This window comes from Onychostoma macrolepis, chromosome 25, assembly GCF_012432095.1.
Source record: "Onychostoma macrolepis isolate SWU-2019 chromosome 25, ASM1243209v1, whole genome shotgun sequence".
Taxonomy (NCBI): domain Eukaryota; kingdom Metazoa; phylum Chordata; class Actinopteri; order Cypriniformes; family Cyprinidae; genus Onychostoma; species Onychostoma macrolepis.
Genome location: NC_081179.1, coordinates 1,599,182 through 1,626,660, shown reverse-complemented (window position 1 = coordinate 1,626,660; position 27,479 = coordinate 1,599,182). Strand labels below are relative to the sequence as shown.

The 27,479-nt window shown below is 35.7% G+C and overlaps 1 protein-coding gene across 1 annotated transcript in view; it reads right to left on the bottom strand.

Annotated features, from left to right (window-relative positions):
• Positions 1 to 27,479, bottom strand: part of tmem117 (transmembrane protein 117) — a 77,462-nt gene that overhangs the window by 47,160 nt on the left and 2,823 nt on the right. The window contains 1 exon segment of the mRNA XM_058766910.1: positions 24,840 to 25,148. Within this exon segment, the coding sequence (XP_058622893.1) occupies positions 24,840 to 25,148 (309 nt within the window).

Genomic DNA, 27,479 nt, shown 5'->3' with positions numbered 1-27,479 from the left:
AACAACAACTAATCTAAGACTTAAAACGTTGGCTACTTGAATGTGTGCATGTGTATGTGTATAAACAACAGTTCGGCATGCTTAGTATGTGTTTTGAACTGCACACGTTATTACTTAGATATCAGTAACATATAAAATGTATGTGTGTGTGTGTGTGTGTGTGTGTGTGTGTGTGTGTTATCCAGCAAGAAAGTGAAATGATGCGGTTCCTCAACCAAGATACTGTGCAAGGGTTCTGTGATCAGTGTCATTAAAAATATGTGTGTGGGGAAAGGTAAATACATATGTGTGAGAGGGATGAAGTGTGTATATGAGTAGGTAAGAGTGTTATGTATTATAAAAAAAAAAAAAGGGTTATTAAAAAATTGCACATTCAGTCTGTTCATTTTATGTAATAAAAATCAGTGCTCTATATATTTATTAGTGCACTGATTCTTACAACATAAAATGAATGCTGACTGAATGTGCATCGAGTCAGCACACACACAGACACACACACACACACACACACACACAAAACACTCACTCACATACATACATTTTAATGATATACACTGATCACAGTCCCTTGCACAGTAATTTGGTTGAGCAACCACATCATTTCACTATGAATTGCTGGATAACTGTGTTTGGGACAAATTATCTTTGTATCATTCTTTATTAATGGAAAGATCACATAATGATTGTCAATGTTTGTTTGTCATGTTTTACAGCATTCTACGCATTTTTGGTCCTAGCCTGATGCAGAGCAGTTCTGCCGGGATGAGGGGTCCCTGCTGCAGTTTCACCAGTAAAGAAAATTACTCGTTACAGTTCACTTGGAGGACCACATAAGCCATGCATGCAGTGGTGCGTGGCAGTATGGTGGGAGTATTTATCTAAATACTGTATTGATTGATTTTTGTGGTTTAAAATCATAAATATTCTTGTATGTAGAATGATGAGGTAAATACTATTTAGTGGACACATATTATGCCCCCCCAACACACACACATTCTCTATTTTATAACAGGAGCGCCAAGAGGACATGAAGTGGAAGTTTGTAAGAGACATTGGCCCAGTGTTGTGCTGGATACAGAGTCACCGTGAGTTATTCTGTGGGGAGGTGAAAGGGCCTGCCTTTCTCCAGATGGACAGTAAAAATCTACAGAATGCCATCAAAGACTACCTGGGGGAGAAGCGGATGACGCAAGAGATGTCTTTTTATTCATCTCTCAGGACCTGAAGTGGGACACTCGCATTGACTCCATTGTTAAAAAGGCCCAGCAGAGGTTGTATTTCCTTCGCCAGCTGAGGAAGCTCATCCTGCCACAGGAGCTGCTAAATCAGTTCTACTCCGCCATCATTGAATCCGTCCTCTGCACTTCAATAACTGTCTGGTTCAGCTCAGCTACCAAATCTGACCTCAGAAGACTACAGAGGGTAGTCCGGACTGCTGAGCGAATCATTGGTACAACCCTCCCCTAGACTAACTGTGCTCATTTAGAGTGTGTTCTTTCTTTCACTGCATGATTTAGTCTAATAAAATGCATTTAGAATGCTGCCAAAATTCAAGATGGGGGCAGAAAATGTATATATTTAGGCTATATCATTTCATATAGTTAATCAATATCACACTAAGACTGGCATTTTTCACAAAAATCAAAAATGTGATACTGATTTTAGCCTATACAACAGTTCAATAAACAAGAAGTTAATATTAATAGACTTACGTTTTAAACACCTTATTGCCTATTTTTGCTCTATTTCGCCAAAAAATGGCTCCAAACACAGCCACAGTACTGTTTCGCGTCTCTGAGCAACAGAGACGGTGTTTCGTTCCTGAATGAATCGACCATTTAAATGATTCGGTTCAATCGCAATGACTCACTTATTAACAGTGACTTGCTACCACCTACTGGCAGTTTTAATTTCACATTTAAAGTACTTTTTCATTAAAATAATAATAATAATAATAATTTCAAATATCAGTATTCAACGTTTTAAGATTAAATTATCAAAACATTATTTATGCAGTTGTAAACTGCAGGTTAAATGCATTCATGTCCTACAGTGTGAGTGTAAATAAATACATCTAAACACCTCTTCAGATGCAGCTTCTGTGTTTCCTCTGCATTGCAAAGATGAATTTTGTTGATAATGATTTTATTTGTTTGGTAACAGCCCCAAATGTCTTATTATTCTAATTGACTTTATTGATTAAATATAAGAATTTGACGCAAAAGATAATGCACACTTCTAGAAAAAAAGGCTTTATAAAGGTAAAAATGCCCATAAAAGGTCAAAATCACTTTAAACTTGTTGAAAAATTTCTGTCACTGCTGTACACAGAATATGAAGAATAGGCTATCAAAAACTTCAGGAATCAGCTGTTCACGCCAGTCCTGCAGCGCAACACACTCAGGAAAAGATTGTCTGATTATCGTTATCGATAAAATCCCAGAAAATATCGAGGTATCATATTTTGTCTATATCGCACACCCCTAGGCTAGATATTTAATTATTTTTTGCTTAGTGATTGTTTGAATACACATAATTCACTGATCATCATAAAATAACCTAATTCTAAGATAAAAGATTTTCTCAACGATAACGAGGACAAGACCAAAAAAATATGAATCTTATTTATATAAGGTTTAATTCTCTCTTTATTTCTTTATGTTATTTTTTATTTGTTTCGTTTTTGTTTTTTTTAAGGGGGGGTCTGGTTAGGGGGACCCCCCAAGAGCTTTGACACAATTCGAACACTGGTTAAATGTACTCCCCACTGTGCAATACCCAACTATCCATACTTATATTTATTATACATATGTTTTTGATTTAATATATCATACATTCCCTTGCATAATTTGTATATAGCACATCTGTACAATACAATATTCTGATTGTTTGAGTATCTGGAGGAGCTGGACACATTCATATCAAATTGTCTTGCTGAACAAGGCTTGAAATCCATGCCATGTTTGTGTGAATAATCTTAACAAGGCAAGGAATCTCTCTATGTAGCTTATGCATGTATGTGTACTGTTTATTTGATCATTCAGCTGTTAGTTGGAACATATCTCTTATAGAACACATATTTTTTGTAAAATGTAAAATTTAAGTATTTGTGTAAAAGAATAAATATAAAAATACCTAATGAAGCAAGGGATGTCTGTTTATTGATCTTTAAATATGTGGAGGACCTGGACACACTTCATATGAAGTTTTGTTGATGAACAAGGCGTGAAGGTCAATGCCATGTTACTTGTATTATCTATCAAAGCAAGCAATCTCTATTTAGCATGTGTATGTGTAGCCTACTGCATATGGAGAACTGTCAATCCTATCATTCAAATGTTAACAATTTATAAGTGGAACACATCTTTAGAAAATTAAATGACAATTATAAATGATAAAAACGAGTTGTGACTTTTACGATAACAAAATCTAATTGTCCCCTTTAAATTTGATATATCTAAAAGGTAGTTTAAAATCGATCGTAATAAATGAGAATTTATCTCATTACATAAACGAATAAGGTAAGGTGTAGAGTTTTTGTTTTTATTACGATTAGCCTAATTTAATCAACCAATGCAAGGGTTTTACAGGCTGTTGTGATGACAAAATCAGCTCCGTACATTAGACATATTAAATATATTAGAGTTAAGTTGTGCCATTTTACGTGTATTAGTAAAACGAAAGGCAACATTATTTTATTTAGATCCCCGAAACGGGTGTAAACCGGTTCCGGTGGGGAATCACAAGAGGTGACGTATATGACAAGGGCGTGGTTTCTGACGTAACGCTTTGGCTTGGGCGTGGCTTATGATGTCACACTTGGATGTGGGCGGGGTTGGATGTCCACCGCAGGATGCAGCGAGCTCTACTTGGATGCGCGCGGCGGCGCTCATTCAATGAAGACTGAAGTTTAGCGGAGAATCTCAAAGCAGAAGGCTCATGCACTTCTGACAGCAAAATGGAAATATTTCCATGGCTTTCTAAACATTTAAAGATGGAGAATATACCTGTAATGTAAGTTATGCATTTAGGAAAACAGCACACCTCACACACATTAAACAGCGCGAGTCTCAGCCTTTCTGTCAGAGCTGTTTTAAACTGAAACTAAATGCTTCTATATCTTACGAGTTTTTAAAGCCCTTCATATAAAGTTTGTCACGTGTTTAGAACAAACTGTATTATGCACTTTCTCCACAGCAGCTCAGTCTGTGCCCTCCGCTGTATTTTCAGATGCACTCGTTCGCAACTACTGTATATCGATATAAACGGTTTTGCCTTATATCGTATCGCTTATAAAGAATATATTGATATACCGTACAAACTCGGTATACCGCCAAGCCCTAAGTAGTGAGTAGTGTGCATTGTGCATGTGTAGTGGTGAGTGTGTGGTGTGTGCAGTCTTTAGTGTGTAGTATGCAATGGTTTATTGAATCAGGGGTGGACGAATTGATTTATTCACTGGTATAAAATCAGGCTTCTATTGATGCGAGACTCGTGTGTGTGTGTGTGTGTGTGCGCGCGTGTGTGCCTCACTGTCCATCAGCATGTATTCAACTTTAGCTTCTCACAGCACAATATCAGAGACAGATGATTACTGACAACCTCGCACACAACTGAGGGAGGTTTCTCAGGTCATAAAGACGCACACTAACAAAAAATCATTCTGAAACTCAATAAAACTACAGACAGAGTTACAGGACTAAACGTGGACAATTTGCACACTGGCTGTGTTCTCGATAGCTCACTACCATATATTCTGTACGTGTATTCTGTGCACAGTATTTTCTGTAAGTATATGGAACACCTCAATGAGCTACTATATTTGCAGCTTATTGGATTTTAAGCCCAGACTGAGACGCCAAATAAAGAATCATGTCAAAAGCCAAACCGTATTGATCGTAATTACGTTCACTGTACTTTGAGTTCATTTGCATTTAGTCAGTTGAGGTTGATAAAGAAAGGAAATAAAGTCTGGGTGCTTTAGGTGGTTTATGAGGTGATGAGTTTGTGCAACCGAATCATTCTCTGTGGCGCTATGAGAATAATAAAACACATCTTCTGCTCTTCATTTCTCTGCACGAGTGCAGTAGTTCATTATAATAGCATGTTTTCAGAGCTGATGCTGATACTCAAAACTAGGAGTTTAATGTGCGTTTGGGAATGCAACACTATTCAAATCAGTGTTATTTTATTGAGATACTATTATAGGTTTTATTAATATTTTGAATTTGTTTTTTTAAATATATTTTCCATTTCCATTTTAGTAAGGTTTTAATAATTTTTCTGTGGTTTTAAAAAATTGTTTTATTGTATACAGTTTAATGGTAACACTTTACAATAAGGTTCATTAGTTAAACATTAGTTAATGTATTAACTAACACGAACTAACCATGAGCGATACATTTGTTACTGTATTTACTAATCTTCGCTAACGTTAGTTAATAAAAATACAGATGTTCATTGTTAGTTCATGTTAGCTCACAGTGCATTACCTAATGTTAACAAGATTTTAATAATGTATTAGTAAATGTTGAAATTAACATTAACAAAGATTAATAAACACTGTATAAGTGCAGATTATTATTATTTCATGTTAACTAATGTAGTTAACTAATGAACCTTATTGTAAAGTGTTACCAGTTTAATTTAATGACAAAACTGCAGCGCACAATTAAAATATTGTTCTTTGGTATGGATGCTAATATAGTTATCGTTATAACCAAATATAACCGTTATTGGTGTGAAGGCTAATATAGTTATCGTTATTTGTGTGAATGTTATTAAAGTTATCATTTTTGATGTGAACACTAATATAGTTATCATTGTAGTTATCGTTATTGGTGTGAACGCTAGTATATTTTTTGTTTTTGTTGTGAATGCTAATATAGTAGTTATCATTTCTGGTGCAAACGCTAATATAGTTATTGTTATTGGTGTGAACAGTAATATAATTTTTGTTCTTGGTGTGAATGTTAATAAAGTTATAATTTTGGTGTAAACGCTAATATAGTTTTTGATATTAGTGTGAATGCTAATATAGTAGTTATCATTTCTGGTGCAAACGCTAATATATTTATAATTTTTGGTGCAAATGTTAATATAGTTATTGTTATTGGTGTGAGCACTAATATCGTTTTTGTTCTTGTAGTGAATGTTAATAAAATTATCATTTTTGGTGTAAATGCTAATATAGTTTTCATTATAATTATCATTATTGGTGTGAACGCTAATATAGTAGTTATCATTTTTAGTGCAAACGCTAATATAGTTTTCATTATTGGTGTGGACAGTAATATAATTTTTGTTTTTGGTGTGAATGCTAATATAGTTATAATTTTTGGTGCAAACAGTAATATAGTTATCGTTATTGGTGTGAACACTAATATAGTTTTTGGTGTGAATGCTAATATAGTTTTTGCTTAAAACAAGAACAAATATCTGCCAGTGGGGTCAGAAATATTAATTTCCTTCAAAGGGAAAACTAGATTATTTTTCTGACCCCACTGGCAGATAAACTCATTTTATCGACTTTTCAGAAAACAGTGATGATCTTGATATTTTAGTCATTTTGCATCCCAAGTACATGTCTCTTGATTTATGAGTGCTTACATATTTGTACCGGAAAACAAGACAAAAATACTGAGGAAGAATATTATTTTTTGCAGTGTAACTAAATATAAAAATTAAAAGAATCCTAACGAGTCCATTAGATTCTCATTAGAATCGCCTCATAATCACTCATAAGTAGGACTTTCCCAGCAGCACTTGAGGCATCAGAGCACACAAGTCTCGTGTCTTAAAAGATGTCACCCTCTGCTGGACGCCGTCACACACTGCTGGAGCAGCACAGGTTCTGTCTGAGAAACACCTCTGATCTTATAAAACAGACCTGAGTGATGCCGACACACACTCACACAAACACACAGACTTTGACAGACGATACGGTGTCTTTTCTGAGCAGATGTTTCGGTCTGTCAATACAATTCCTCTGTGCGTCAATCACCCTGAACGGCAAGCTGGTAAACACCAGCACAACTAGATCTACACCACACATGACAGCAGTGCTAGTGAAGCGACTCAGAAACTGTAGTTCTCAAAACATATCTCAACTACATACAAGCTGCTCTGAAAAGGTAGTTTGTGACACTAGAAGCTACTAACAATGATACTGAGGATATACATCATTTCGGTGCCTATCAAATGGTATAATGCAAAAACAGTTAGCTTGACCGTATTAAACCTGAATAACAGATTTACACTAAATGCATCTAATTAAGGCAAGACAGCACAGGTGAACAGGGTAAAAAAAATAACTAACTATAAAACCATACTTGCCTAGCTGATTTAGAAATGTAAACATTTCTTCTATTAATATTTTCTGAAATGCTAAGTTTAAATGCACTAATGAGGCACAATCTAATTAAATATGCACTAATTTGCACGCATTTCCAAAAAATAAATCTGAACATTGGAAAAAGCCTGGTTCAAAATGTTCTTTCATTTTGTTGATATATTAGAGTTAAAGGTTTTTACAGAGGGGATTTTTGATATCTATTTTCATCACTCTATAAATCAGAAAATACTGTCAACGGCCAGAAAAAAATACATTTTCACCATGTCTTTTAGGAATGAAATGTTGTGTAAATCAGTGTGAATGATTTATAAACAAACCCCTCAGTAAAAACCTTCAGAAAATAGAGTGGAATAAAACTGTAAGTCCTGCTGAAGTGGAGAAACAAACTCATTTTGAGTCTTTAAAAATATGTATTGTAATTGAAATCTACAGACGCAAATAGATAAAGTGCAATAATAAAACCAGTGTTAATCATATGAACAAACCCCTCCGTAAAAACCTTCAGAATATAGAATAAAATTGCTAAGTTTGGTGTATGTAAGTGATGCTGAAGTAGAGAAAAACTCATTTTGATAAAACCACTTTTAAAGTCATGCACTGTAATTAAAATCTATAGACACAAATTAATAAAGTGAAATAAAAAAAATATATATATATATAAAAGTGAATGATTTATAAACCCCTCTGTAAAAAAGCTTCAGAATATAGATAGGAATAAAATGTGCTGCTGTAAGTGCTGCTAAAGTGGAGAAAAAAAACTCTTTAAAGATATATACTGTAACTGAAATCTACAGATGCAAACAGATTAAGTGTCATAAAATAAACACTTAAATATGTATTTGGATGTTTTCTTTCCACTAGTCTGAAAAGCCCAAACTAGCCAAAATCTCGAAATTGACCAGTGCATACGAACACCAAGTTTTTGCCTGTAGTGACTTACCTTTATTAAACTACAAACATCCTAATTTATGCAAAAGATGACATAAAATACAGCACAGGTACTTGATGAATCAAGTAACATTTAACTGAATCATTTAAACAAACTGATTCATTGGAACTGATGTTTTGGTGGCACTACTGTACTTGAAGCTGTAGTTTACAGTAGTTAGTTAATGCACAGATTTACTACATTAATGAGCATTCGCATCTTTTATCTAACATCTTAATTGCATTTTATACAAATATTCCTTAGATAAAGTTCATACACTTACTGGCTCATATTTAATAAAACTTAGGGCTCCTATGTAAATTGTATGCGAGGTTCAGTAGTGAAGTTTATTAATTTGGACGTGTTCAGCGAATTGCATTTTAATCTGAATTTGGAAAACTGTAGACATGCTGATGCTATGGTTTAAGAAGTTACTTTTTACTTTTTAATGTAGTGATTTTATTCAACAGCATCAAAGAACGAGTACGAGGACTGTTTGACTAAAACATCACCTCTTGCAAAACTCCAGTCATTTCACTCTGATTATAGGGGCAGTTAATGGCTAAGGTTAAGATTATGAAGAATTAACTGAAGATAAAACAATTAAAATTGTTTTAAAATAACATATATAAAAATAATAAAGTAAAATAATAGACCATTGCTAAAAACTTACATAAACTAAACATTTTGCCTCGGCAACTAAATGAAACAAGTGAAAGCACTAAAATGACTAAAACTGAAATAAAAATAAATTAAAGCTAAATAGAAATATTAATAAAAAACAAACCAGACAAAAACACATAATAAAATTACTGAAATGTAAATATTATAAAATATAAACAAAGACTAATTCAACATATTAATAAATACTACACAGCAATTTTTAGTTTTGTTAACTAAAACTATTAAAAATCATGTTCAGTAATTGAAATAAAACTGAAATAACATCAAATAAAATACAAATATTAGATGACAAACTTATAAAAAATGTAAACAAAATTTTTTAATTTTGCCCTGGCAAATAACTGAAATAATGAAATAAAATGTTGTGGTATAAAAAAATACTAAAACTACAACAAAAATAGTAAAGCTAAATAGAAATATATAAAATAAAAAAAAAGCAAGCAAAAACAAAAAAAATGAATAAATACAAAAGCACATGAGAAAATTATTAAAACTTAAATAAAAATGTAAAAAGAAAACTGAAAATATAAAATTAAACGTTAATTAAAAATATTAATAAATACTATAACAGCACAAATAAATAAATAAAATAACATAGCTCCAGGATCCACATTTTTTACTGTGCTGGAAAAACTGACTGCTGTTCAGATGTTTCAATAATCTCACATGTGTCTCCTCTAGAGTTTCAGAAGAGATCTCAACAGTGCCTTAAAACCTGCTCAAGACACCTAAGTCTAGAATCAAAAGTCAGAGATCTCAATATGAACTCGAGCAGTTCTCATCAAACGCTCTGAGCTGCTCTACATTCATTTCATAGCTCTAAACTCTCAATGGCTGCCGCCTAGTGACTCATTTCAGTCTTTTTATTTCTTCTGAGGTGAAAATTGTTTCCTCGGAGAGTTTTTACAGCCGTCTTGGAGTCTTTTAGCACCTCAACTTTCATTCTGCACGTTTATCTACGTCTGTGTCCAGATTGGTGTTCACTATCGCAGCGTGAGGAAACTGCAGCGCTGCGGATCGAGTCCAGCTGGAGAAACCAGGCGTGAACACCAGAGACCTGCAGCTCTGCGCCAGTTAACAGGAAAAATAATGACTGCGGCGCTTCCTCATTTACAGCAGCAGATTAGCAGGCCAAAGGTGGCCGGTTCGCGCTCCAGAAGACGAGTTTTAAGGTTAAAGTGTGCTCTTATAGGGCCTTGAAACGATCCGGATATAAATACAGCCGACACAAAGCCAGATTCGGCCGCTTGTGCTGTAATTTAGGGCTGGTGAAGATGATTCTTTGCATCTGTGCAACATTCATTATAACGTGTGCTAAAAACAGTGTCGAGAGGCCCTCGGGGGCCCGCGGCCCCGCTGGGTGAATGTAGGCCGCCTCAGTGCTGCTCTTAACTAACTACCTCCGCCGGGTCTCGGTAGAATCAAACCGGGACAAAACTCATTCATCACAGGCGATTTGTGCGCAGGTTCAGCAGCCGCACAAAGCCCGGCTGGGTCTCTAGAGGCGGTTCCCATGGAAACGGCGGTCACATCAATTTATCAGGACCGATGCACGTTTCATTGTCTGCACGAGAGCGAGACTCAACTGGAAACGCGTACAGGTGCTTCTGATTCTCTCAGTCCTGTCATGCATGGAAAAGTCTGGAACAATTAGGAGTTTTTAATGATTTGGAAAGAAGTCTTTTCTGCTCACCAAGGCTGCATTTATTTGATCAAAAATACGGGGGAAAATGTGAAATATTATTAAAATGTAAAATATGTGTTTTCTGTGAGAATGTATGTTAAACTGAAATTTATTCCTGTGATGCAAAGCTGAATTTTCAGCATCAATACTCCAGTCTCCAGTGTCACATGATCTTCAGAAATCATTCTAATACGCTGATTTGCTGCTCAAGAATCATTTCTGTGTTGAAAACAGTTGTGCTGCCCAATATTTTCATGGAAACTGTGATGCATTATATTTTTCAGGATTCACAGATGAATAGAAAGTTCAAAGGAACAGCATTTATTTGAAACAGAACTCTTTTGTAACTTTATGAATGTCTTTACTATTGCTTTTGAACAATTTAATGTGTCCTTGATGAATAAAATAAACTTTTGAATGGTAGTGTATCATGATTTCCACAAAAACATTTCAACATAATAATCAGAAATGTTTCTTTAGCAGCAAATCAGCATATTAGAATGATTTCTGAAGGATCACTGGAGTAATGATGCCTTGCATCACAGAAATAAATTACATTTTAACAGATATTCACATAGGAAACAGTTATTTTAAATTGTAATAATATTTCACATTTTTACTGTATTCCTGATCAAATAAATGCAGCCTGGGTGAGCAGAAGAAACTTCTTTCAAAAACATAAAACACAAAAAATATATATATTCCAAACCTTTGATCCGTAGTTTATGTAAATACTACTACAATCACAATCAGTGCAGAGAATATCCCTCTAAAATGTCACTTATAAAGACACATGTGCGGCCGAGCTTTTACTCAGCAGGTCAGATTCCTGCACTATGTTTCACATATTTGCTTTTCACGATGAATGAAGGTCATTAATATCCAAAGCTCGAGACATTTTCCCAATTCTTCTTCTTAAATCGCCTCAAATATGTATTTGTGCACTTGAGTCACTCTTCTAATAGTGTAAATATGATCAAGAGCCTCAAATGCTACAGGATCTTCTCTCTTCTGGTGTTTTGGTGATTTGTAGTAGATGAATAAGTGTAGTAGTTCATGTACAAACTACTGATTCAGCAAACTTTCAGGCTTTTGATCACAAAGTGAGGTTATGCATCTTTCTGACACTTGCTGTTATATTTTGACATTCACAGAAGTGTAAGAACAAACACTTTTGGGGTTGGTGTTTTACATAAATATTACTGTGCAGTTTTTTAGACACTACGATCGCATGCAAGATCAAGACGCAGATCTAAACCAGTCCTGCACTGATTTCAGAGCATCAGATCTGACTCAATGCTGCCATCTTCTGATGTCTACAATTGAGATTCGGTGTGATAGTTATATAGTGCAGGTTTATAAAGAGGTTTAATTTGATGTTGGTTAAAGCCTCATGGAACAATATTTATCACACATGGTCAACAAGCATCAAGTTCATTTGATTCAGTTTTGACTGTGAATCACTGTTCACTCCTGTCTTACTTCTCACGCACATTTGAATCTCCTCAGATTTCTTCAGAATCGCACTGCCTGCTCTGCACTCATTAAATGTTTTGAGCTTGTTTAATTTAATTGTGCCTTCAGACTGTAGTACTCTCAGCTCTGTTTAACACACTTTACCGTGTTTAATTCAACAAATGAAACATTAAAACCAGCCTGAGAAACACAAAGCCTCCTCATTGGTGCCAGTGGAAGCAAACATGAATGACGATGACGAAAACTGACACACAGAAATCACACAATAGTGTTTCTACAAACTCGTTCACAGCTCATTTCACCTCTGTAATGTGATGCCATTTCCAAATAAAAATGCACAAAAATTGTTCAATGTTTTTGAATGAAGTGTCTCCTGAATATATTTGTTAATATTATGTTTTAATTTAATTTAATATATTTAATAGAGTGTTTACTTATTATAAATATCTTTACTTGTCAATTTTGATAAATTTAATGCAGGGTCATTGTAGTTAAACTAAAACCATAACAAAACTTGAAATAAAATAAAATATAGGCTATAAATCAAATAATAAGCATTAAAAGTAACTATTTCAACTAGTTGCAAAGTGCAACATTTCTGATTTTCTTTTACTTTAATTTAATGTACATAAATAATTAAAAACAAAGCAACTATTAATAATTTTATTAATACTATATGTATTCATTATGTACATATTTAAAATTAAAATTAAAACAAATATAAAAATAAGAACTAATTCAAACTATTAATAAAAACATTATACTAAAAGAACACTGATACATAGCTCCTGAATAAAAGTATTAATTTTACAAACTAAAAATCAAATCTTTTGAAAATTTGAACAATGTAGATGGCACTTATTAAAAATAATCATGTTTTTCATTAAATTAATAGAAGGATTAATTATATGCACTAATTATATGCACTAATATACAAACACACTGTGCAAATATATGCAGTTAAATTAGATTTTATTTTATTTATATTTGTTTGTTTTATTTTAGTTTTAGTAATTTTGTTGTGTTATTTTCATTTTTATTAGTTCTAAAATATGTCTATATAATTTTTATCAAGTTTGAGTTATTTTAACTACTTCAACTTAAGAAAAAAACATGAAAACCATTGCTTGGCAACTAGTTGAAATAAAATTGGTTTAATTTTTTTTTTTTTTTTTTCTAATTTCAGTTAACATTGATTATATTTCAAGTAACAAAAATGTTTTGTTTAGTTAACGATATGCTCACATGAATTTATAAAGTAAACAAGGTCTAAAATGCACAAAAACTCAGGCCTTCAGACAGCCATTGTTTATCTATCGTCTGGATGTTTATTATTAATGACATTCATGTTCAGACTGAGCATGAGATGCATCATTTATCACACAGGAGCTGCACACACACACACACACAGAGGTTATAAAGCACACTCGTGCTGTAATACTCCATGACAGGATCCAGATGCGTTTCCTCCAGCTGGAAGCAGACAGCCGACAGAAGCGCTGACCCAGCAGAACCCGTCAGCATCATAGATCCACAGACAATCAGAAGATCCAGAGCATCTGACAGACCGGACTACTGACCACAAACCAGATCAACACACCTGCATCAGCAGACCACGGACCAGACCACATACACTCAACCTGCGCTGACGTAGTAACGCATTAAAGGGTTACTCCACCCCAAAATGAAAATTTAGTCATTAATCACTTACCCCCCTGTCGTTCCAAACCCGTAAAAGCTTCGTTCGTCTTCGGAACACAATTTAAGATATTTTAGATGAAAACCGCGAGGCTTGTGACTGTCTCATTGACTGCCAAGTAAATGACACTGTCGAGGTCCAGAAAAGTATGAAAGGCATCATCAGAATAGTTCATCTGCCTATTAACATTCACACCAATAACAAAAAATATATAAGTGATCACACCAATAACAAAAATGATATTAGTGTTTAGACCAATAATGATAACTATATAAGTGAGTGAAATGACGTGTGGCCAAGTATGGTGACCGATACTCGGAATTTGTGCTCTGTATTTAACCCATCCAAGTACACACACACACACACAGTAGTGAACACACACACACACTGTGAACACACACCCGGAGCAGTGGGCAGCCAATGCTGTTGCGCCCGGGGAGTTGGGGGTTTGGTGCCTTGTTCAAGGGTCTCACCTCAGTCATGGTATTGAAGGTGGAAGAGAGCGCTGGTTATTCAACCCCCACCCCCCCACCAAAAATTATGACTACTATATTAGCGGTCACACTAATATCAAAAACTATATTGGTGTTCAAGTCAAGTCGAGCTTTATTGTCATTCTGCTACATGTGTGGACATACAGTGGAACGAAATGTCGTGTCTCGCAGGACCACGGTGCTACATAAATAAGCATAAATATAAACATACAACACTAGATGTAAGAACAGTTTTTAGACCTACATAGCTAACTTACTGAATCGGTAATCTGACTATACATATACTATAAACAGTTGACTATACATACACATAACCTAAGACAGACTATACACGTACTTACATAATAACAACCACTGTACATGATATTGTGCAATAGAGGTATTTAAGGTTAAGAAGGAAGTAGTGCAATATGATTTATGGTGCATTCACAAGTAAACATTTTGTGTTATCTTATTAAGTCCTTGGAGGGTTTATAAGAAAGTGTCTGGTGCATGTAGAGAGAGAAAGAGTGTGTTTCTACAGGTGGTTTGTCCAGCCCACTCACCTGTGTGTAGCACACTCAGAATTGCACAATGTTTTCCTTGAAACATGGAGTGTTTATAAGAAAGTGTCTGGTGCGTATAGAGAGGAAAGAGTGTGTTTTTTTCCACAGGTGGTTTGTATAGCTCACTCACCTGTGTGTAGCAAACTCAGAATTGCATAATGTTTTTGAGGTTTCCAACAGTTTACTAGTGGTGCGTGTGGTGTAGTGTGTGTTTCAGGGGCTAGAGTTATGGATGAGGTTTCAGAGGGGGGTGAGGTGATTGGAATTGAGGGCTCTCACAGCCTGGGGGAAAAAGCTGTTGAGCAGTCTGGCAGAGCGGGCTCTGATGCTCTGGTATCGTCTTCCTGATGGCAAGCGCTGGAAGAGACTGTGGGAGGGGTGGGTGGGGTCCTTCACGATGCTGGAGGCCTTGCTGGAGCATCGTGCAAGGAAAATGTCCAGAATGGAGGGAAGAGGGTCACCGATGATCTTTGTGGCTGTGTTCACTGTCTGCTGTAGGGTCTTGCGGTCAGCAGCACTGCAGTTCCCGTACCAGACAGTGATGCAGCTGGTCAGGACACTCTCAATTGTTCCCCTATAGAATGTGGTGAGGATGGGTGGAGGGAGACTTGCTCTTTTAAGAGCTCTTTGAAAAGAGATGGTGTTCATCCCTCCTGGGGTGGTGCCGCTCTTCTCTCTAGAAATATGGCACATAGTCTTAGAGTTCGTACTTGACTAACTGGAGCCCAGGTCAGGAAGCAGACAGACTGGCTAAACCGATCGTCTGCTAGCCACCTCACGTCACCAAAGTCAGTTAACTCTCAGCACATAGAAACTTTTTCACCTAGATATCACTCTATAGAGACTGTGTCTGTTCCCCGAACTAGAAAATACAGAAAACATCCAAACCAAAGTAATAGTAACAATTTAATTGATGTTCAACAAATAAGAAACCGATATAATACAGATAAAGACATGATAAAGCTTGGCTTATTGAATATTAGATCCCTTTCTTCAAAAGCACTTTTTGTAAATGATATGTTCACTGACCATAAACTAGATGTGCTTTGTCTGACAGAAACCTGGCTAAAACAAGATGATTACATTACTTTAAACGAGTCTACACCCCAAGATTACTGTTACAAACATGAACCGCGTCCAAAAGGTAAAGGGGGAGGTGTTGCTACAATTTATAGCAATATTTTCAGTATCTCTCAGAGGTCGGGTTTCAAGTATAATTCGTTCGAAGTAATGGTGCTTCATATAACGTTATCCAAAGAAACAAGTGTTAATGATAAATCCCCTGTGATGTTTGTACTGGCTACTGTATACAGGCCACCAGGGCACCATACAGACTTTATTAAAGAATTTGCTGATTTTCTATCGGAGTTAGTGCTGGCTGCAGATAAAGTCCTAATCGTTGGTGATTTTAATATCCATGTTGATAATGAAAAAGATTTGTTGGGATCAGCATTTATAGACATTCTAAACTCTATTGGTGTTAAACAACACGTGTCAGGACCTACTCATTGTCGAAATCATACTCTAGATTTAATACTGTCACATGGAATTGATGTGAGTAGCATTGAAATTTTGCAGCAGAGCGATGATATCTCAGATCATTATCTAGTCTCCTGTATATTCCATATAGCTAAAGCTGTAAAGCCAACTTCTTGTTACAAATATGGTAGAACCATCACTTCTACCACAAAAGACTGCTTTATAAATAATCTTCCTGACTTATCTCAGTTCCTCAGCATATCCAATAGCTCAGAACAACTTGATGATGTAACAGGAACTATGGACTCTCTCTTTTCTAGCACTTTAGATGCGGTTGCTCCTTTACGCTTAAGGAAGATTAAGGATAAGAGTCCAACACCGTGGTATAATGAGCACACTCGCACCCTAAAGAGAGCAGCCGGAAAATGGAGCGCAGCTGGAGGAAAACTAAATTAGAGGTATTTCGTTTAGCTTGGCGGAAAGTACCCTATCCTACAGAAAAGCATTAAAACTGCTAGATCTGATTACTTTTCGTCTCTTCTAGAAGAAAACAAACATAACCCCGGTATTTATTCAATACAGTGACTAAATTAACGAAAAATCAAGCATCAACAGGTGTTGGCATTTCCCAAGAGCATAGCAGTAATGACTTTATGAACTACTTCACTTCCAAGATCGATACTATCAGAGATAAAATTGTATCCTTGCAGCCATCAGCTACAGTATCGCATCAGATAGCGCACTATAGATCCCCTGAGGAACAATTCCATTCATTCTCTACTGTGGAGAGGAAGAATTGTATAAACTTGTTAAATCATCTAAACCAACAACATGTATGTTAGACCCGATTCCATCTAAACTACTAAAAGAGCTGCTTCCAGAAGTCATAGATCCTCTTTTGGCTATTATTAATTCATCATTGTCATTAGGATATGTCCCCAAAACCTTCAAATTGGCTGTTATTAAGCCTCTCATTAAAAACCACAACTTGACCCCAAAGATCTAGTTAATTACAGACCGATCTCAAATCTCCTTTTCTGTCAAAGATACTAGAAAGGTAGTATCCTCACAATTATATTCCTTCCTAGAGAAAAATGATATCTGTGAGGAATTCCAGTCAGGATTTAGATCGTATCATAGCACTGAGACTGCTCTCATTAGAGTTACAAATGACTTGCTTCTATCATCTGATCGTGGTTGTATCTCTTTATTAGTTCTACTGGATCTTAGCGCTGTGTTCGACACCATCGACCACAACATTCTTTTGAATAGACTACAAAACTTTGTTGGCATTAGTGGAAGCGCCTTAGCATGGTTCAAATCGTACTTATCTGACCGCCATCAGTTTGTAGCAGTGAATGAAGAGTTATCATATCGATCACAAGTGCAGTATGGAGTACCTCAAGGCTCAGTACTAGGGCCGTCACTTTTCACGCTTTACATGTTACCCTTGGGAGATATTATCAGGAGACATGGTGTTAGCTTTCACTGTTATGCTGATGATACTCAGCTCTATATTTCTTCGCGGCCCGGTGAAACACACCAAATTGAGAAACTAACGGAATGCATAGTCGATATAAAAAACTGGATGACGAGTCATTTTTTACTGCTAAATTCTGAAAAAAACAGAGGTGTTAATTATCGGACCTAAAAACCCCACATGTAATAACCTAGAACACCGTCTAACACTTGATGGCTGCTCTGTAAATTCTTCTTCATCAGTCAGGAACCTAGGTGTGCTGTTCGATAGCAATCTGTCATTTGAAAGCCATGTTTCTAGCATCTGTAAAACTGCATTTTTTCATCTCAAAAACATATCTAAATTGCGACCAATGCTCTCAACGTCAAATGCAGAAATGTTAGTTCATGCGTTTATGACCTCAAGGTTAGACTATTGTAATGCTTTATTGGGTGGTTGTTCTGCACGCTTGATCAACAAACTACAGTTGGTCCAAAATGCAGCAGCTAGAGTCCTTACTAGAACCAGGAAATATGACCATATTAGCCCGGTTCTGTCAACACTGCACTGGCTCCCTATCAAACATCGGATAGATTTTAAAATCTTGTTAATTACTTATAAAGCCCTGAATGGTTTAGCTCCTCAGTACTTGAGCGAGCTCTTATCGCATTATAGTCCTCCACGTCCGCTGCGTTCTCAAGACTCTGGACGTTTGATAATACCTAGAATATCAAAATCGACTGCGGGCGGCAGATCCTTTACCTATTTAGCACCCAAACTCTGGAACAATCTACCTATCACTGTTCGGGAGGCAGACACACTCTGTCAGTTCAAATCTAGATTAAAGACCCATCTCTTTATCCTGGTGTACACATAACACACTAATACACTTCTATAATTCAAATCCGTTAAAGGGTTGTTAGGCTGCATTAATTAGATCAACCTGAACCGGGAACACTCCCCATAACACACGATGTACTTGTTACATCGTAAGAAGAATGGCATCTACGCTAATATTTGTCTGTTTCTTTCCTATTCTGTTTCTCAGTCCGTATCCGATCAGATGGTGGATCAGCACCAAGAGATGATGTCTACAGCTCTGATCGTCAGCGGAGACCAGGACACCCAGATGACCCCCAGAGACATATCCCCAGCGAAAACCTAGATTAAAATACAATAAAACTAAAAAATATAACTAAATAACTAAAAATATAATAAAATACCCAACTACATAATACTACTATTGTTAGAACTTGCAACAAAATTAAAATAGAAATATAAACTTTTGAACTGTGGGTTTCGTCTGGTCAGAGGAGAACTGGCCCCCCGACTGAGACTGGTTTAAGGTTTTTTTTCTCCATTCTGTCACAGAGGGAGTTTTGGTTCCTTGCCGCTGTCGCCTCTGGCTTGCTCAGTTGGGGACACTTAATTTCTAGCGATTATCGCCGATTTGATTGCACAGATACTATTTAAACTAAACTGAGCTAGACAATGACATCTCTGAATTCAATAATGAAATGCCTTTAACTGAAAATTGAGTGTTTAATCTTATCATTATACATTACTGACACTCTATCCTCCAATTTGATACTGTTAAGTGCTTTGACACAATCTGTATTGTTAAAAGCGCTATATAAATAAAGGTGACTTGACTTAAGTCGGCGCAGGAAGTAGAGCCGCTGTTGCGCCTGAGTGATATAGTGTTGGTGGTCCAGGTGAGGTCTTCTGTTATGTGCACCCCCAGGAATTTAGTGCTGCTGACTCTCTCCACAGTCGAGCTGTTGATGGTCAGTGAGAGGTGGTCAACAGAGTTCTTCCTGAAGTCCATCACAACCTCTTTTGTCTTACTCACATTGAGGGACAGGGTGTTTGCACCACACCATTCAGTTGTGCCACTTCCTCTCTGTAGTGCGTTTCATCATTTTTGCTGATGAGACCTACCACAGTTGTGTCATCAGCAAACTTGGTGATGTGGTTGGAGCTGGACTTGGCAGTGCTGTTGTGGGTCAGCAGCATGAAGAGCAGCGGGCTGAGCACATAGCCTTGTGGGGCACCTGTGCTCAGTGTGGTAGTGCTCGAGGTGTTGTGGCCGACATGGACTGACTGAGGTCTTCCGGTTAGAAAGTCCAGGATCCAATTACAGAGGGAGGCATTTAGGCCCAGCAGGTTTAGTTTGTTGATGAGCTGTTGTGGGATTATTGTGTTGAATGCTGAGCTGAAGTTCGATGAACAGCATTCTAACATAAGAGTCTTTGTTTTCTAAGTGGGTAAGAGCCAGGTGGAGGGTGGAGGAAATGGTATCGTCCGTGGAACAGTTTGGACGGTATGCAAACTGGAGCAGGTCAAGTGTGTTGGGGAGATCTGATTTGATATGGTGCATGACTAACCTCTCAAAGCACTGCTTGGCTTAGTGAGATGTTAAAGATGTCTGTTAAGACATCTGTCAGCTGGTCAGCACAGTCTCTCAGTAAGCGGCCTGGTATGTTGTCAGGACCTCCAGCCTTGCGTGGGTTAACCCTAGATAGGGTCTTCCTTACATCGACTGGAGACAGACAGTGCACCTGGTCGTTGGGAGGTGTGGGTAGTTTTTGTGCAGGTTTGTCATTCTGTATTTCAAACCGTGCATAAAACTCATTGAGTGCATCTGGGAGGGATGTGTCATCATCACAGGCCTGTGAGGGGCTTGTAGTCTGTAATGGTCTGAATAGCTTGCCACAGACTCCGTGTGTCCTTGCTGTCAGTGAAGTGATAACCGTATGCACACCAATAACGATAATTATAACGAAAACTATATTAGTGTTTACACCAAAAATGATAACTACTACATTAGCCTTCACACTAATATCAAAGACTATATTAGTGTTCACACCAATAACGATAATTATAACGAAAATTATATTTGCGTTTACACCAAAAATGATAACTACTATATTAGCCTTCACACTAATATCAAAAACTATATTAGTGTTCACACCAATGACGCTAATTATAATGAAAACTATATTTGTGTTTACACCAAAAATGATAACTACTATATTAGCGTTCACATTAATATCAAAGACTATATTAGTGTTCACACCAATAACGATAATTATAACGAAATCTATATTAGCGTTTACACCAAAAATTATAACTACTATATTAGCATTCACACTAATATCAAAAACTATATTAGTGTTCACACCAATAACGATAATTAATGAAAACTATATTTGCGTTTACACCAAAAATGATATAGTAACTACTACATTAGCGTTCACACTAATATCAAAAACTATATTAGTGTTCACACCAATAACAATATTTATAACAAAAACTATATTAGCATTTACACCAATAACGATAAATATAACAATGACTATATTAGTGTTCACACCAATAACGATAACTATATTAGCGTTAACAACAAAAATGATAACTTTATTAACATTCACAACAAGAACAAAAACGATATTAGTGCTCACACCAATAACAATAACTATATTACCGTTTGCACCAAAAATGATAACTATATTAGCATTCACACCAAAAACAAAATTAGGGTTCACACCAATAATGATAATTATATTAACGTTTGCACCAAAAATTATAAATATATTAGCATTCACACCTAAAACAAAAGCTATATTAGTGTTCACACCAATAACGATAACTATATTAGCGTTAAAACCAAAAATGATAATTAGCATTCACACGAAAAACAAAAACTACATTAGTGTTCACACCAATAACAATAACTATATTAGCGTTTGCACCAAAAATGATAACTATATTAGCATTCACAACTTCACAACAAAAACAAAAAATATACTAGCGTTCACACCAATAACGATAACTACAATGATAACTATATTAGTGTTCACATCAAAAACAAAAACTGTATTACTGTTCACACCAAAAACAATAACTATATAGCCGTTTCCACCAAAAATTATAACTATATTAGCATTCACACCAAAAACAAAAACTATATTACTGTCCACACCAATAATGAAAACTATATTAGCGTTTGCACCAAAAATGATAACTACTATATTAGCGTTCACACTAATATCAAAAACTATATTAGTGTTCACACCAATAACGATAATTATAACGAAAACTATATTAGCGTTTACACCAAAAATTATAACTTTATTAACATTCACACCAAGAACAAAAATGATATTACTGTTAAAACCAAAAATGATAATTAGCATTCACACTAATATCAAAAACTATATTACTGTTCACACCAATAACGAAAACTATATTAGCGTTTACACCAAAAATTATAACTTTATTAACATTCACACCAAGAACAAAAATGATATTACTGTTCACACCAATAACAATAACTATATTAGCATTTGCACCAAAAATGATAACTATATTAGCATTCACAACTTCACAGCAAAAACAAAAAATATACTAGCGTTCACACCAATAACAATAACTACAACGATAACTATATTAGTGTTCAAATAAAAAATGATAACTTTAATAACATTCACACAAATAACGATAACTATATTAGCCTTCACACCAATAACGGTTATATTTGGTTATAACGATAACTATATTTGCATCCATACCAAAGAACAATATTTTAATTGTGTGCTGCAGTTTTGTCATCTTTAGTTTTAAAAATGCTCGAGCTCTTTAAAGTTGGATGGGTTCAGATTGGTTTAAAAATTTTTAGTGTTCATAAACTGGAAAAAAATTGTTTGGAAAGTGATTCCAAAGATATTGTACTTCTGTGTCGTTATGATTATATTTGCAGTGCGGACGAATGATTATTAAAAAGTTATAGTTACAGTTATGACCTTTAATGTGAACAGGCCTTTAATTTTGTGTGGAATAAAGTTAATCAACAAAACTGGATCTACAGTAGTTCTGTTCTCCGATCCGATCAGAGTGGGTTTTGAGAAAGATCTTGCCATTTCTGAGCATGTGTCTGAGACTACAGCATAATTAATAATAAAGCAGCACGTGCCTCTGTCCTGTCACATCAAATGAAAGTTTTATGTCTTCAGCTGTGCTCTTACATAATGATCACGTGTCGCTCGATCTTACTTCATAAACTCCATGAGCACAGAATCGTCTGATGCACCTGCAGTATTTATGAAAGCGAGCGACACGTGACGAATCTGCAAAAACCCATCAGGAATTAAAACACTGCATGTGAACTATTAACTCTTGAGAGAACCTCGTCTTTTTCTCATCTACTGATTCTTTTCTCCAAAATACATCTTTATACCTCAATATGTTTATTATTATATGTTTATTCAAAATACCTCAATATGTTTATTCATATTTAATATATACATAAATGTACATATACATAATCTAGAGTTCAAAAGTCTGGGGTGAGTAAGAATTTAATGTTTCCGATTTTAATGTTTCTGAAAGTCTCTTCTGCACAGAAAGGCTGCATTTGATTGATCAAAAATAAGTGTTAAAATAATTTTTTTTCTGTGTGAATATACTGTAAAATGTAATTTATTCCTGTAATCAAAGCTGAATTTTCAGCATCATTACTGCAGTTTTCAGTGTCACATGATCCTTCAGAAATCATTCTAATATGCTGATTTGCTGCTTAATTATTAGCAGTTATTATATTTTTGTGGAAACTGTGATACTTTTTCAGGATTATCTGATGAATACACACTTAAAGAACAGAATTTATTTGAAACATAAATAATTTGTAGCAAATATAAATGTATTTACTGTCATTTAAATCAATTTAATGCAATCTTGTTGAATAAAAGTATTTACACACACACACACACACACACACACACACACATATATATATATATATATATGAATGAGGCATTTATATAGCGCTTTAATGTGTATTGCAATACACCCAAAGCGCTTTTACAATCATGTGGGGGGGGTCTCTCCTCAACCACCACCAGTGTGCAGCATCCACTTGGATGATGCGACGGCAGCCACAGGACAACGGCACCAGTGCGCTCACCACACACCAGCTACAGGTGGAGAGGAGAGAGTGTCATAGAGCCAATCAAGTGGATGGGGATTATTGGGAAGCCATGATAGACAAGGGCCAGTGGAGGAATTTGGCCAGGACACCGGGTTACACCCTACTCTTTACGATGAGTGTCATGGGATTTTTAATGACCACAGAGAGTCAGGACCTCGGTTTAACGTCTCATCCGAAAGACGGTGCTTTTTTTACAGTATAGTGTCCCCATCACTATACTGGGGCATTAGGACCCACACAGACTGCAGGGTGAGCACCCCCTGCTGGCCTCACTAACACCTCTTCCAACAGCAACCTAGTTTTCCCAGGAGGTCTCCCATCCAGGTACTGACCAGGCTCAGCCCTGCTTAGCTTCCATGGGCAACCGATCTTGGGCTGCAGGGTGATATGGCTGTGGCTGTATATATATATACATATATATTTCTTACTCTAGAATCAATGGTAATGTATCACATTTTCCACAAAAATATGAAGCAGCACAACTGTTTTCAACATTGATAATAATCAGAAATGTTTCTTTAGCAGCAAATCAGCATATTAGAATGATTTCTGAAGGACCAATAGAAGGGCACCATAAAAACAGTCCACATTCTGCCCTACATTCCAAGTCCATATCAGAGCAGAGCGTTGTGTTATATGGACTGATATTATGGTAGGCATTTAACATTAGTGATATTAAACTGTCCCTCTAAAAGAGATGTGTAAAAAATTCTTCTAAATGATTTACTATTTGTGATATACACCATTTATAATGTAAAGAAGTATGCCAGTCATTCATTAATGTTAATGATAAGAATTTCAGTTTAAAAAATAGATAGCATTTTTACTTCTGTATTGTGTTATATTTTTCTGTTAGTAAGTGGTGTTAAAAATTGCTCTGTGCATGCATAATGAGCTGGTTTATAGTGTAGTGGGCCGCTCTGTGCCAGAAAGTCCAGGGCCACTTTTTAGCCCCAGAAGATCTGCCCTTCATCTGAGATTAAATAATCGATCTGAGCCACTAGACGAGAAGAATATATAAGCAATCAAAACAAAATCCCAGACGTACCGAACAAGCGTCGATGGAACACGAACTTGCCGGCGATGAGGCCCGTGATGATGGCGAGGATCCACATCAGGACCTTGAGGACGTTCCATCCTCCTCCGGGATATTTATTGACCACGAACGAGAAGCAGTTTCCCACCACGATCATGTGCGCTTCCGTCTGGCTGTGTGACACCGGGTCCTCGGCGAAGACCAGGAAGTTAAAGAAGGTGACCAGGTAGGCCACCACCAGACGAGACCAGGGGTGCTGGAAGTAATAGCGGAAGCGGGAGCTGATCTCCATCCGTCTGAGGATGCCCAGACACCGTCCGCCTGAAACACAGCACACGACACAAATTTCACGATTCGATTTGATTCTCATTCACAATACGATACAATTCAATTCAATATCTATTATTTTGGATATATATCAGGTACAGTAGGCTACATGCCAAATTTTCTCAAGTAGATTCACTCAACTCACGATTCAATTCGATTCACGATTTTGAATTCACGATTCGATTCACTCATGATTTTTTTTTTTTACAAAATGAGACTGAAGACATTATACAGTAAATGGAAAGGTGTCCTTTTATTAGGCTACTGCTGCACGTTTCTTTGTGAAATTGAAACATAAAACTAAATTGAAATTTTAAAACAAACCCCAAATCAAATAAACAAATTACACAAATAAAAGAAATCTCTTCATATAAACAAACTAAGGCTTTGTCTGAGCTCTTTCCATTTAAAATGAGAGGCAACCGCTGCATTTTAATCAGGATCCAAACAAAGATGCAGCATGAGCAGTTTTTAATCTAAATTAGACTGTATATATACAATATAATTAATATTATAATTAAGAAATTTTAAGCAAAAACAGAATAGTCTGACTTTAGTTTTGTGAAATTATACTACATAAAACATATCTGAAGGAAACGGCAGACGAGCTGAATGAGCCGCAGGTTCACTCTCTGCCAGCAGGTGGCGCTTATGAACAACAATTATATAGTGTTTACCGCTGTAAACAAAGCAGAGCTGCGGTTATGAACACTACTTTAATATGCATTATTCAGAGGCGAGATGAAAAGAAAATACCACATAAACTTTTCTAAAGACAGTAAGTTCCCCTCAGAGATGCATTCATATAAACTCCTACTCCAATTGTAGCGCGATTTGTTCGGCATCTCAACCGATTTGAATCGTCACATATTTGAAACAATTTTCAACCGGCTCGCAGTTCATCGTTACATCCCTAAAATATACATATAAAGTTGTACTCTTTCTTTTAACTTACCTTCGGATGTTTAGTCATGTTTATTTTGTGCTGAAACTGGTTTTAAAGCAACCCGATCTCATGAAAGTGCGTATAAATAGTTCACCAAATAAAAATTAAAACTTGTGGTATTTATACGCAAAAATTTACTTTGGCGTGTATATGCTACGTGATGGGTAGGATTAGGGTTGTGGGGTAGATGCACATCATATGTACTTGAAAACTGCCTATCATATACACACCAACAAATTTCGTATCATATTTACGCGAAAACTGCGTATTATATGCACGCCAAAAACGTGCGTATCATATATACGCCAAAGTCCATTTTTGTGAATCAATACCACGAGTTTTTGTTTTTATTTGGCGTACTATTTATACGCATTTTCATGAGACCGGGCTCTTTTGGTGGAGGAGATGATCAGTTCACGTACGCGCTGCCGATTCTTGGGATTTAAGAATCAATATTGTTCCGTAAAAATGAGGATGATTAAAATCGAGCCTTAATTTGATGAATTTTACACAAGCTTCAGTCTGGATCCAACCCTTACGAAGATCTGAGAAGAGAATATGCCAACCCCTCAGAGGACCTCGGATGATGCTAACCCTCAAAACTACCAAATTTTGCTGTAAGTTTAATCGCAACATATAATCATTGCTGTTAATAGTGTTCACCATCTGTTTGATTACATGCCATTAACTGCATGATTTTTACAGTACATTTCTGCCATTTGTTCATCAACTTGACATACACTGCAAAAAAATATTTTCTTAGAATTTTTGTCTTGTTTTCTAGTATAAACATCTAAACATTTATGAATCAAGATGCATTCACATGACTTAAAATTAAATGACTTAAGATTAGTGCTGTGAAATGATTAATCACGATTAATCGCATCCAAAATAAAAGTTTTTGTTTACATAATAGATGTATGTGTACTGTTTATTTATAATGTATATATAAATACACACACATGCATGTATATATTTAAGAAAAATATGTTACGCTTATATATTAAATATATTTATATATGATATAATTTATATGAATATATATACACATGTAAATACATGTACATTTTTTTCAAAATATATGCTGTATGTGTGTGTCTTTAAATATACATAATAAATATACACAGTACACACACATGTTATGTAGACAAAACCTTTTATTTTGGATGCGATTAATCACGATTAATCTTTTGACAGCACTACTTAAGAAAAAAAACAAAAACAAAATTTTGTTAGTTTTTGCTTAAAACAAGCAAAAATATCTACAAATGGGGTAAAATTTAGATTTTTTTTTTTTTCAGAAAACGTGACATAATATCTTAAGTCATTTTACTTGTAAAGTACATTGATTCAAGAATTTTTAGATATTTTTACTAGAA